Genomic DNA, 13,410 nt, shown 5'->3' with positions numbered 1-13,410 from the left:
TTCTCCAAGAACAAAATGAACTTTATTACAGGCTAATCTTACATTAGCCGTCATTACTAGCAACGAACGTTAACACTTGTGGTAACACCGCCATCTAATGGACAAACATACGAACACCCACAATAAAATCCCGAAGAAGACGCTGGGATACACACAAATTTGTACATATTAACGTCCCTCCTAGCCAATGGGATTACAGGAAGATGCTAGGCGATAGCCAATGACAGAGCAGCTACAAACATGTTTGCGTTCGCTAAACTCCACAAGCTGCGAGTAACAGCAGTAGCGTATTTTTGTGATATTTTCAAAGTTAAGGTCAAATAATTTCTTCATATTCAATAGTACAGATTATCAAATCATCCTAATCCCAACCAAATGCACTAATACCAGGGGTTTATTGTTTAGTGAATTAACCTAAAGGCAGGCACTTTGACAGGTGAAAGAACAACTGAAATTACACAATGCAATCACATTCAAAATTCCAGAGATGGAACACAGGGTTGAACCTGTTTCAAATCTCATGACACTGCCTCAATAGCATTCATGAAGAGTGGAGCAGAGAGATATCGCATCATGTTGTAATGCGTTTAAAGAAAACTTCCAACTCCTTTGTGAGTGAGAACAATGCATTTAAATCTTGCAAATAAAGTAAAATATTTTTTCTCATGCTGTTAGTACATTGAAAAATATGACACATATTGTAAAATATTGTCTTCAAGCATGTCGCAACAAAACCAAACATCTAAGATTTAGACATTTATTACTTTACAATCACAAACATTCACACCATCCAAATCTGTGGGCTTCAGGGAAAGTACAGTTTCATTACTTCACTTGCTGGAGTCACCAAAACCTCCAGGACAATGTAGATGGTACTGGACTATAAGAGGTGGTGCTCAGGGTTCAGAGGCTGAATAGAACTATGGTAAAATGCAAACTTCAGTGAAATCTAACTTTTCCAATAACTACCTGCTGCCACAGTGAGATTTACCAGCTATACTGTATGGTGATCAAGAGGAAGAAGCCACTCTTTCAAGCTACTGAATGAATCAGCCAAGATTAGCTTTAGGTAAGGAAGTAGATGCTTCAGGTGAAACTAGGTCAGCCTCACCCACCTAGGAACAGGGGAAGCAAAGACAAAATAAACTACATTTACCACTGTCTGCTGTTGTGGTTGTTTGTTGTCTCATTATAGTGTACAATGTGGATCTTTATGGCTATTTTAAATAATACATGGAAGCAATGCTGTAACATGTGCTTTTTAATGGTTGCTCCTGTCACTGCCTGCTCTTCTGCGCTCTTGCTGAGGTGGAAAATTCCACTCGCTCTGCTACGCCCTTCTTCCCCACCCACCTGATTTACTTTGACCATTCTCACTCGTTGCTCTTTTTCAGCCTGTATTTAAGCCACTGCCGTTCATTCATGCTTTGCCAGATTGTTATTGACAATGTTTATCATGCCTGACATTTCAGCACTTTCCTCATTCTCATTTACTGGTGTTGACCCTGCCCACCTTGGACTTTCCTTCTTCATCTCAGCCCTGCTAAACTCGACAACCTTCCGTCCCCGACTAAGAGCTTTTGACTTGTGGCTGTTCAGTGTTTTCTGCCTTCCACCTGGCGTGGTTTCCGTGATTATTTGTGCTGTTGTCCACAAGTCACCAATAAAGCTCTTTAATAGTCCAGATTGCTGTGATGCTATTGGATCCTACCACACCCGTGTTAGCTTCACTCTTAAACTCCCTTTGAAGAATCCATAACCCCAAAGGATTTCTGTGGTTGAGCACCAAGTGCTCAGTCAGATGCACCACATCTGTAGCACATTTCTCTTTGCATTTTAATATATCTAAAAACTCCGTCAGTACAAACTGTCATCTTTCTCTGGTCTCCATACCATTCCCAGCAACTTCAACATGTTCTCAGTTTTGGCTGTCTTTTAGATGTTCCATTTTACCTTCTGTCCACTCTGAATTTTGGTGAGATTGTCACCCATTTGCACATTTGTCCTTGCATGCGACAGAACTTCCTTTGCTGTTGTAGTAACTGCAAAGGCCTCATTGACATGGTCTAATTTGGTATTAGTCATCACCATAAAGAGACACTCATCGTACCTGCACCTTAGACTGCTCCTGACGTACTGTCTCATATACTTCCTTATTGTGGCAGCTAAAAGATATGAGCTAGGTGAGACTCCAAATACTACTGTACCCAGTCACATGATTCGCAGTTTATCATCTTTTTTGCTTGGTGGCCCATCACAAGAACCTAACATTTATCCTTCTCTGTTAAGGTTATCCTTTAGAAGACCTTGATTTTTCTCTGCATTAAAGTCTATCTCTTGGGATCTGAACTTGAACAGTACATCATGCAGATTTGGTTTGAGGTTTGGTCATGTAGTAAGCTGTCATTCAGGAATGGACAGACCTCCTTGTGTGATGATGCAACAAATACCACTCTCAGTTTAGTGGTTACCTTGTCGTCTTGTAAGATTTTTTTGATGTGATATGTAGTTCATCAGTCTCTGAATTGTTCTGTCACTTTTTGCTTGGTAGTCCATCCTAACAGATGCCTTGTTCAAGATAAAGTTGCATGTATTGGCCTCAAGGCCTTCAAACTGTTTCTTTGCAATCATGAAGTTGTCTGAAAGAGCTGGTCTGTCGTGCAGCCATGGTAATTCATCTTGATAGCTGTCATCATTAAATGTTGTCTGTTAAACGTTTAGAAGTTCCTCGGCTTCAGTTAGTCTCTGTTTGCTTGTTGACAATTCCCAGGGACTCCTCCTCTCCAAAGGCTGTCAGCTGTTTTCAGATCTAAGATTCTTCATTCAGACTAATGTGGAGGCAGGTGGTGTCTTTTACACTGGTTGAGGAGATTGGTCCTTGTAAAAGCTGCTCTCCATGGCTACCAGGGTTTTTTGTCTGTTTTGTTGTTTTTTTTATAATCTATACCCATCCTGAGGTTAGTTTTGTGGGGATTTTGTCAGATCTCCCACTGGAGGAATGTTGGCAAGCTGCTGGCTCCTTTTTTTAAGTATCTTGAATTGTTAACCCAAGAATTTGTATTAGATCACTGCAAACTTGAGGGGTTTCTACTGCTTCAATCACAACCTCCTATCTAAATACTGGCAATCTTAATGCCTTAACCACAGCTTCCTAAATCAAGAGTACTTTATTGATCCCTTTAGGGGGTGTCCATCAGGGAAATGAAGCTCCTCTGGCTGCCTAGCAAACAGCACACAATTTTTTAATTTTTTATTCTGTTGGTCCCTCATCCCTACTTTGATTGTCTGGACAAGTACTGTGTTCTCTACTGTACTGCCAATGTCCTTTAACATTACTGCTACTACTTTCTGTGTCGGTTCACTTTGATCACAGATTGACTGATGATGCCTGTGATTATACAAGTCACATGTTGCTTATCTCTGCAGAATCTATCCCAGTGTCTTCAACAAAGGCAAATGTAGCATTTTTCTAATTTCCTCACTTTCTCTTTGCAAGGAGCCAATAACAAATAAGTTTCCAAATCTTGTGGTTTATGGCTAGCACTATCCCAACAAATCCAGGTGAGAGGGATGGATGCTGGCTTGGAGAATGAATTGTTGTTGGGATGTCCTTCTGAGCTGTATCTGGTATGGTAAGTACATGTGTCTTTCTCTAATTTGTACCTTAATTTACAGGAATGTGATTAACTAATTACAATGTACTACTTCCAAAGTGGTTTTGAAGCATCTCTTTTGGAGCATCCTAATTACTGTTCACAGTAAATCCAACTACAGCTCTAGCTGCTGCTCCAGTCAAATACAATTTCATGTAGGTAATATTTGTTATTGCAAAGTGTTGTTGTAATGGATAGAAGACTGGAAATTTTGCCACTAGCTTATTTCTCCAGTGTATTTCTTTATCATAGGCATCTTATTCGATTCCAACTTCAATGTTCTACAGATCTAGTGTGTCTCAGTTTAACCACCAAAAATTGGTATTTTGACTAGCAGGAGCATCTTAATCAGAACAATTTTACTTTTAAATTGAATATTTAATTTCTGGAACTGTGCTGTAACTTGCAGGGAAAAAGAAGAAAAATGGCAAACATGCTCTTAAGTTAGTTCCATTACTTCTGCCCTCTACTTCAAAACAACAATTATTTTTCAGAATAAAATCTTTGAGACTGAATTATTACCATCAATTATATCATGTTTCTATTTAACTTTTTATTTTATTTACAATGCTTACACTTTAATAATCCCTCAATCATTTGAGCATTTATAGTTCATTCCTTTGCAAACTCTGCTTGGCCATTTCCAGAGGTGTATGTGGCTCAGTCCTTCCAGATCAGGACAGTTACAACTTCATCTTGTGCCCACATCCTCTCTCAAGTCCCGAGACCAATGACCTTCTGCCGCATATGACCGATATTTATTTCAGCAAAAACAAAATGCATGGTGCCACTCTTGCCCTTTCATAGAATGCAATCTGGTGGTATGCTGGGGAGGATCTGCTTTTAATTATCTTCTCAGGTTTAATATAATCTTTGCTCAGTTTATGGTGGGTGGCTCCACCATTCTCATAGTTGGTAAGCATCAGGCTCGTCAATTAAGTTTCTTTGGGGGTTCTTGCAGGTTTGTGGGTCTGCAATTTTTTCTTTGTAATGGTCAGGCAGACTACTTTTAGACTGACTATATTGAGACAGAGCCTGATGCCAAACCTGCTTCAATGCTCGGCTTGTTTTGTCATTAACTTCTTGCAATAAACTTCTTGATTTAATCCAAAATGGTCTGGCTGAAATGTTTTCCAAAGGATCTTAGTTGTTGTTGTTTTTTTACATAAAGCATCATCAGAATCTTTTTGTTGGTCCTTTGTTTTATCTAATGTGAAGCATTGCTGTTGTACTCTCTGGAAACTTCTGGACACTCCGTCAGTCTACATATTATCAGTCACAATCATAAATACCAGATTTCCTCAGGATTTAAACCCCAACCTTGAAAACACTCCCTGCTTGACTGCCTAAGAGTCATGCTCTATTCCCTGCCAAACTTGCTTTTTGGATTGACTTCCTGGAACTGACCCTTCCAGTCTTTGACTGGCCTGAGCACTATGGAAAATGACCTTGATTTCTGCCCAATTTTGGCTTTGCCTGTTTTTTGACTGCTCGATAAGGCTCTTGGATTTATCGACTCCATGGGTTATTACCATTTGGATTACTTACCGAGGGATTTATTCCGTTGATTTTTCCCTGTCAGGGTTTACCTTCTGTTTGAGTCTCGATCACTTTGCAAACCTTTAAGTTTTCTGCTCTGGATTAAAATAATTTTGTGTTAATTTGTAGTAAGGTTGAAATTCTGAGGTTTCTCTTGATTTTAATCATTTTCAGAATAACAGATGGCATTTTTATATTATGGTTGTTTTGGTGAGTGTCAAAAATTGGGTGTGACGGGATGTAAAACTAATCCCTGTTTTAGATTGAAGACACAAGGCAACATGACAATAATCAAGTTTTACTTTGAACAAAGGCACAGATCTATTGACATGGCTGATGCTAATGACTAGCAGTTTATAAATGTAATGGGATGGTTAAGGTCACCTATTGTGTGTTAGAACATGGATAAATCAGTTTTATCTACATCTAATCATCAAAAAAAACTAGTGAAAAGGTGAATGAAACAGCTGTCTAAATGTAACATTCAGCCTTTTTTTTTCTTAACGTTGGTTTGATTAAATCTTATGTTCGGTAATTAAAATGAATATGGATGTTTGACAGCTTTCTGTCCCACATCACATGAATTTTGGGGTTAGGGTTCAAACTTTGTAATTGAACCTGTAATCTTCCTTTTGTGTAAACACACCAACAGAATGTTGCTGATTGCACTGGAATGTTGCATGCAGCAGTCCACTTGTGGAATTCAGCCATAAGCTGAACACTAGATCCCGTTCAGTTCCAGCATTCAGACTGAGCTAGCAGTGGCCGGGTTGTCATTCCACAGGTGGAAATGGGTATTTACCAATACATGTGAATGGAACTGCAGGTAAAGCAAATGCCTGACAGGTTAAGGTTTTTCAGTTTGGTTTATACCTGATTCTAAAAAGATAAATTTAAAGCTGTGAACCTTCTGTGTTTTTTGTGGGGTTTTTTTTATTTATTTAATCTTTACTAATCCTTTTGACTTTATTGTGTAATTATAGAGTTTTTTCAAATTACATTTCAATATCCCCCCCCCCTTTTTTTTTTTTTAAATGTTCCATTATATATATGGCCATTATATTGCAGACCTGTACGTTTTTGAATGTGTATTATGTCAAAACTGACTTCCATTTCAGGTCAGAGATCAAAGGTTGGACATAAAGGTCAGGTGTGGTCTTCAACTGGTTCTGATTCTGGATTTTCTGGGTCTGAATGATAAAAGGGTTTATAAGTGGCATGCATTACAATCTGAAAATGTGTTTCACCATTTAAAGGGTTCCTTTAGAATTAGACATGAGGTGAGTGAAATTTGGATTTTACCTGCAGGCCTCAGTGACTGGAGTTGGAGCTGCAGAGAGACCAGTGTTTATTTCAATTGGCTTTTTTACAATTCCACTACTCATTTGTCCCGTACCACACTTAAACTGGAATGTTTACCTCTGGCTTTCTCTTCTGGATTCAGCAAACTTGTGTCTCAACAGGAAGGCAGCCACTGCTTCAGCTACCTGCTCAAACATGGCTGATTTTCATCATCAGTGAGGTTTTTCTTAGATGTCTAAACACTGGCACCAAATGTAAAATATCTGGTTCCTTAAAATGTCATTCAGATATTACTGGTAACAGAGGATGAAGCATGTTCTTAAATTAAGCTTATTTGTGTTGCAATTTTTAGCAATTCATCATACGTTGGCAGATGAATCAGACTTTCAGAGACCCCTTGGGATCAATAGGGCTGAGATATCTTTCCATAAGCCTTGGCTGTGCCATGTTCACTATTGGCTCACTATTGCTGATTTCAGTTCTGTATTTCACATAAGTCAGATCACTTAAATTGGTATTTGTCTGTTTTCAATGAATTAAAGTACATACACTCTAATGTAATAACCTGCTTTCTTACTTTATCTGGTTTGTCTTCTTGCACTGCATGACCACAGGGAGGCAGCACCTGCATCATGAATTTACCTAAAAGTGGACAGACAAGTATGCATTTCCTTATTATTAATGCTGTTCTTGTCATTGCCCTTCTAAATATGATGTGTTTTCACACCTTAATGTATGTCTAATGTGTGATCATTGTTTTATCAGATTTTTATCTGATTATAGCACCATGCCCCATGCAGCCTGTTTTGCTTTTTCCCAATTACTACTCTGATTTTTTTTTAATCATAAATGCATTAGGGATTTCCTTCCAAGTCCTTTATGCTTACATTTTCCTGTAAGCTGCCATTTGTTAGCTACAGCTCCTTTATTTTTGACTTTGTTCAATGAATTTCAAGACTCTTTCATCCCTTTTTTAATATATTCCCCTTTGTCCCTACAGCATTTCTTATGCTACCCTTCAGGGTTTCCCATTGTTTTAAATTACTGGTGTTTATTGCAGTAGGAAAAAAACCTGTTGGCATGTATTCTGTGTTTAAGATCAAAATTCGGTTCCATTTTATGGAAACTACAGTTATTTGGCACACGGTCACTATATGTATCTGCGCCAGGATAAATTCTTCACATTCTTATGGCATTCTTTTATGATCTCTCTGACTTCATCTCCAGGACTTTGTTATCAATTATATAATTTGTAAGCAGTTTGCCAATCTTTAACTTCTCTGAATTCTATCTCCTAGGGTATTATTGGTTTATTCCTTTACATTGTTCTAATACTGTTTCCAGTTGGTTATGGAAGTGTTATTTTTGTTACTGCTTTGTACCACTGGTTCATATACCAGAATATCATTTGTGTACATACATACATGTGGTGTATTAGTACATATCTGTACACTCCATACAGAAATGCCCCACTGCTTTTCCTGTTTTATGTCTCCTGAATAAATGGTGTTAAGACTTTGCAGTTTTTCTTTGTGTTTTCAATGTGCAGTCTGTCTACAGTTGCTGACCTATGATCGGGGCTCACCTGTGCTACAAGAGGTTCCCTACCAGGTGAGGCTCATTCAATGGCGCATCTATTCACATCATTGAGCTTGAACCAACATTGGCTGGACTTCATGATTATACTAAAAATAAACTCTGGAGTGTTTAGCTTCAGTGTACAAACTGGACCTATGGAGTCCTCTGTGCAGTGTTGGGATTATACACCTACATATTTATTTTAGCTTGTGGGGAAACCATGACTGGAGATGGATGATTACAAAAAATGATTCCTCTAAACACATGCCACACGCTATCTGACAGGAGTGCCTTTCATTTCCTTTTGGTGTATTGGAGCACACCAACATGGCTGCACATCATTAAATTGATAATGAATCAGAAATCTTCACTTCTGTTCATTTTACTAAGAATCAAATTTCAGCTTGTTCATGTGCCAAGCCAGCAACTCACCTTGCATCTGGCCAATGGTCAGGTCTCTGTCCAGTCGGTCGATTCCTGGATGCAAATGTGGACAAAATCGAGCTGGTGATGATTCATAGTATAAAATGGACATCAATTTAATACTTACCAGCCAATAGCAGGAGTTTGGGCAGGTTACATGCCAGGAAGAGGTTGGAGGTTCCTCTAAACCAGCCATCCCAGTACTTTTCTGACTTGGATAAGTCTATACGCCACTTATAGACACACTGTCACGAACGAGTCAGTCAAATGGCAGATGCAGGAGAATCAATCCTTTGTTTAGCCAATATGTCAGTGTAATGATTGTAGACAATTTAACATTGGTTCTGTGATCGAGCAAACCTCTGCAGCAGTTTTTTCTGTCTCATTGACATAACTCTGGTCATAGAAGTCTTCGTTGCTCTCAACGACCACGTCGGTCACTGGGCTGGGTTGTTCCAGAGTGTCACCCTGATTCATCTCACATCTAACAGACAGAAAATGAGGTAAGTACAGCTCACTACAGTCATGGCTGATGGCAGGTAGTTATTTGCTCCCCTCTTTCATAACTTGGTTACATTCTGGTTTGAACAGCTGAACAGGTTTCTTCAGTCAGTTTAACCCTTACCTTTTAATCTGACCAACCACTGAAACTCGGGCAGATTCCAGGTTCCTGATCTGACCGCTCTTGACGCTGAAAGAAGTGTTTGTTACTTATTAGCTTCAGCTGAGTTTTTCCGTGAATAGAGGATCAATATTTAAAGATGCAAGTTGAGCTAAGTTTTGAAATACAATATCAACATTCGTACAATTCTCGCATATCAAAACAATTGGATTTTGTGGTGCTGTTTAGCTATGATGAATTCACCTTAACAGATGCTCAGTCTAAGGTGACAAATATAAGTTTACATGATTTTGATATTGTAAAACTGAAATTTTATTGTATGATTGCAGGTGTATGCATGAACAGGAACATTGTTTGGAGAGAAGTGACAGGAATGTCAAGCTAATTGCTAATAAAAGTGAACTTGGTGGTTGAATCTCACCTCCACTCGATGGCATGATCCATGGACTTAAAGGACTTGGGTCGTCCCTTCAGGAAGTTCTGTATACTGTGAAGTGCCTCCATTGCACTGCCTACACAAGGAGGAGGAAACTCCAAGTACACATCAACATGAAAATTCTCTATTTGGAAGATGCCTTCTTACCCTCGACGACATCTATGGCCACCAAGCCCACTGTGGTTGGCAGAAGCATGTTGCTCGCTGTATGCACTGCAATTGCTCCACCAACACCATGACCAATCAAGATGATTGGGGGATGAGACTCACCATAGCAAGCTTGAATCACATTGGCTACATCACTAAAATAAGTGAAAAGTTGATTACAATCTTTGCTGCATTGTGGATAATTGGAAGAAAAGACATTTTTATGTCGCGTGCTGTTACCTCGACATAGTTTGAGTTGAAAAATCATCAGATTGGCGGACCAAAGTGGCACCTAAATAGGGGGGAAAAGATGACCATAGATGGATGCTGGTTTTAATTCAAAAATATGACACAACACCATGGAGCAAAAACCCTGGAACCTGATGAAGCCTCTTGGATGAGAGGTGAAATGTCTTCATGATTCAACAACCAGAATTACCATGACCTGGATGACTGAGAATCTTCAGACATATTGCAACGCACTTTGGAACAAAGCCCCTTCGACTGGTGTGAGAGTATGAAAGAACTTCCAGAAAACCTGAGGACTATAGGAACCACTTACGCTTTAACATGAGATGCAGATAACACAGCATAACCCCTAACAGCTTGCGCATAGTCTACCATGAAAGGCAACAACACTGAAAGAATCCTCCAGACAGCCCAGAACCAGCTGCTCAACAACAGATGAGACAAGTTAATTTCACCATTGAGACCATCAAAGTGAAAATCAACAGGTAAGAGCTGTCTATCACATTTAATTAGTAAAAATCCTGGAAGAAGTCATGAAATTCATACAAAAAGAGCAGTTAAGTCAACACTTTGAGGGCAAAGAAAGACAAACACACAAGTTCCTAACACTTAAGTTCAAGTACAACAATTCCAATCATGCATAGGAATTGACCTGGAGAAGGAAAGAGGACCACATATCACAACCAAATATACACGAGAAGTGTCAAGGAGAGAGCTATCCCAACCTGTCAAGGAGAGAGCTATCCCAACCTGTCAAGGAGAGAGCTATCCCAACTTGCCAAGGAGAGAGCTATCCCAACCCAAAAAAGATGTTTTAGATTTAAATGTTGGAGGAATTCCCAGCAGTAGACCTCATAATGGCCATGGAATCTGCCATCAGGAACAACAAGCTGATGGCGACAGAGGCAGAACAACTAATGCCAAAAATATCAGCTGTGCTCACCAGAGCGAAAGCACCACCTTCCAACCTCACCATTCAGGAAAGGAAAGCACTGGCATGGCTCCAAATAGACATCACGATCCTGCCGGCTAACAAAGGAAGATGCACAGTGGTACTGAACAGGGCAGATTGCCAAGATGACCAGCCTCCTCAGCAAAATGGCCACGTAAGAGACACTGGGACATCACATATGCATTTGGTAACCCTAATACACCACCATTTTGGGACATGTAGGCTGAATTTTATTCAATAAATTAAAGACAAGTCTGTGCTCATTTGTGATATTTGCTGGTTGCTATAGTCAGTGCTTGAATTCCATCCTTTCCCTTAAATTCACAAGTGTAAGATAGTGTCCAATAACATTTCGATGTGAAGTTCTTTGAGATTGACTAGACTGTTTTAGTCCCCGATTTCAGGATGGTGCCCCGAGTGTATTAATTATTACTGATCATGTTCTTGATCATGATATGTTCCCCCACTTATTCACAACATAATAACTAATGCTGCTCCTATTGTGTCACCAACGTGAGCTTCAATAGCTGCTGTCACATTCACTTCCATTAACTTCATTGATATTCAGTTGAGCATGCGGGTCACTGTTCAGTAAAATTGGAATGGAGCATTAAACAATTTTGATTTTGTGGTTTTCTGACAGCTTTAGGGTTTTTTCTTTTTTAGTTCTGGAGAGACTCAGTAGTGCAAAATAATTATTTTTCCATCTAAAAAGGCCCAAGTTCCTGAATGGTTTTGCTTTCAAATCAATATTTTTCACAATGACCATCAAACATACAGAAATTTAGATTTTATAACAGTGGTTCTTTTCTGCGCACTTTTGGTCCTTTGAATGCAGTTGTCATCTACAACTGCATTTAGAAACATTTCTGTGAAATATTATGAACCTGGTTCATGTCCGCTCACCATGACCCCTGAGATCCATGGCCAGTACTCTGCAAGTCACCCGACTGGAAATCGCTGTCTGAAACAGAAAATATGAAGATGAGTTGATCACCTTCATTTATTGATTTCTTTCAGTTTTTATACTGACGGTGAAGACAGCCCAGGATAAGGCCGAGTGTCCTCCTCCATGTAGCAGAACCAGCAGTGGACCGTCACTTCCTGCTTTGTAAATCCTAAAGATATCCGTGCTGTCAGCAAGCCCTACATTTACATCCTCCATCTGGTCAAAGTACTCCCGCCAGGAAACTGGCGAGTAATCTAGTTTTCCACCAACATCACTGGACAACATGTGGGCACACAGAAATACACACTTTATAATTTCAAGATTAAGCAAAACAACAGAATGCTAGTAGTTTTGCTGTCTGTTCAAGTGTAGAAATCGTGTGATTGGAAAGCGTGTGATTATATGAATCAAATACAATCTGCTAACTCTCTACCATTGAAGATTAGCTGCTTTGCTAGTTAGCCAAGCTACCTGCTCTGAACACTGTAAATGATGAATGAGACATTGTTTTTTGCCTTCATACCTTGCTTGCCTGATATTACTATACTTAATTCTCTTCCTGTTACAATACACTCCTTTTTAATGATTTTTGATATGATCTTTAATAAAAGCAAGTTTTTAGTAGTTTTTGTGGATTGTTACAAAACATTTCAGTTCCATACAAGAGGTAGATTTTTAAACATTTTAACTTATGTCTCAGGTAAAGCTAAAGAAGTGACTTACTGCTCTGTATCAAAGCTCTCCTCCCACATGCTGCTTCTCAGCAGAAGAATTTCCAAATCAGCTGATGACCTTCAATTATTACCTGTCCTATAAATATTGTTTTGTTTTTTCTAACAGGATATAGACAGCAGGGATTGCTGCTCGTCAGGCCAACTGCTTTGTCTTATGTTCATTAACCAAATCCTATGCTTCTGACTGCTGCTGCATGTAGAAAAGAGACTGATGGACAATAAAGAGTCAGCTGCTCATGTCAGGTCACATCACAGCACCACACTCCTATTGGCTAATAGCACAACAAATGAGGTCAAAAATCTTTCAAAGGTTTTCAAATCATTTTTCTGCTTAAGAAGATTCCAGAAACACATTTTTTATTCCATTAAGATTACTAGTAATTACTTTTTTTAACCCAGAAATTAAGATGATTTCTCATTAAAAAAATAACTCTGTATGAACTCTGCAGTTGGTAAATTGTGTTCAGGTAAAACACAAATGGTGTAGAACCAGAAATACTTCTTTGGAGGGAAAATCTTGCATTTCTGTTTTAAGGTTAAACTTTTGCTTGTGCAATAATTAAACATAAATATGTGCAAACATGTCGTTTTGACTCTGAGAAGTGTTAAGTGCTAAATTCAATCTTCATTGTACAAAGAATAACAATGGTTAGGAAAATATAGTGTCAATGAGTGACAACAACAAAATAAAGCTAGAAGGAAGAAATGTGCTCCAATAGCATCTAATCAAATCTGAATTCAGTTCAAAGTTTGTCAAGACTACAAAAAAACAAACAACCCCCCCCCCCCCCCCCCCACCCTCTCTACTGTATTATTGTACTTTAGG

At 39.0% G+C, this 13,410-nt stretch overlaps 1 protein-coding gene and 1 long non-coding RNA gene across 6 annotated transcripts; one reads left to right on the top strand and one right to left on the bottom strand.

Annotated features, from left to right (window-relative positions):
* LOC130532437 (protein phosphatase methylesterase 1-like) lies at positions 1-12,787 on the bottom strand. Of its 5 annotated transcripts, none has more exons than XM_057045092.1 (14): positions 12,574-12,787; positions 11,935-12,133; positions 11,808-11,865; positions 9,941-9,992; positions 9,701-9,855; positions 9,539-9,629; positions 9,121-9,186; positions 8,856-8,979; positions 8,623-8,740; positions 8,505-8,549; positions 7,072-7,136; positions 6,612-6,679; positions 6,495-6,522; positions 1-1,115 (listed from the first exon to the last, which is right to left on the bottom strand). In XM_057045092.1, the coding sequence occupies exons 1-13, from the start codon at positions 12,600-12,602 to the stop codon at positions 6,504-6,506; spliced, it is 1,089 nt and encodes a 362-aa protein (XP_056901072.1). In that variant the 5' UTR covers positions 12,603-12,787; the 3' UTR covers positions 1-1,115; positions 6,495-6,503. The 5 variants fall into 5 exon arrangements, 4 of the variants coding, with proteins under 4 accessions (XP_056901072.1, XP_056901071.1, XP_056901074.1 ...); XR_008952325.1 differs by lacking the exon at positions 1-1,115 and adding an exon at positions 5,475-6,382 and having other exon boundaries at positions 6,612-6,693; XM_057045091.1 differs by lacking the exon at positions 1-1,115 and adding an exon at positions 5,475-6,382.
* Positions 8,882-12,133, top strand: LOC130532439 (uncharacterized). The gene is made up of 3 exons (XR_008952327.1): positions 8,882-8,998; positions 9,447-11,055; positions 11,922-12,133. It is a non-coding gene; the product is annotated as an uncharacterized LOC130532439 (long non-coding RNA).
* Positions 12,788-13,410: the final 623 nt, after the last annotated feature.

This window comes from Takifugu flavidus, chromosome 10 (assembly GCF_003711565.1).
Source record: "Takifugu flavidus isolate HTHZ2018 chromosome 10, ASM371156v2, whole genome shotgun sequence".
NCBI lineage: Eukaryota > Metazoa > Chordata > Actinopteri > Tetraodontiformes > Tetraodontidae > Takifugu > Takifugu flavidus.
Note: the sequence above shows the minus strand (reverse complement) of the source record. Positions and strands in the feature narration are given on the sequence as shown.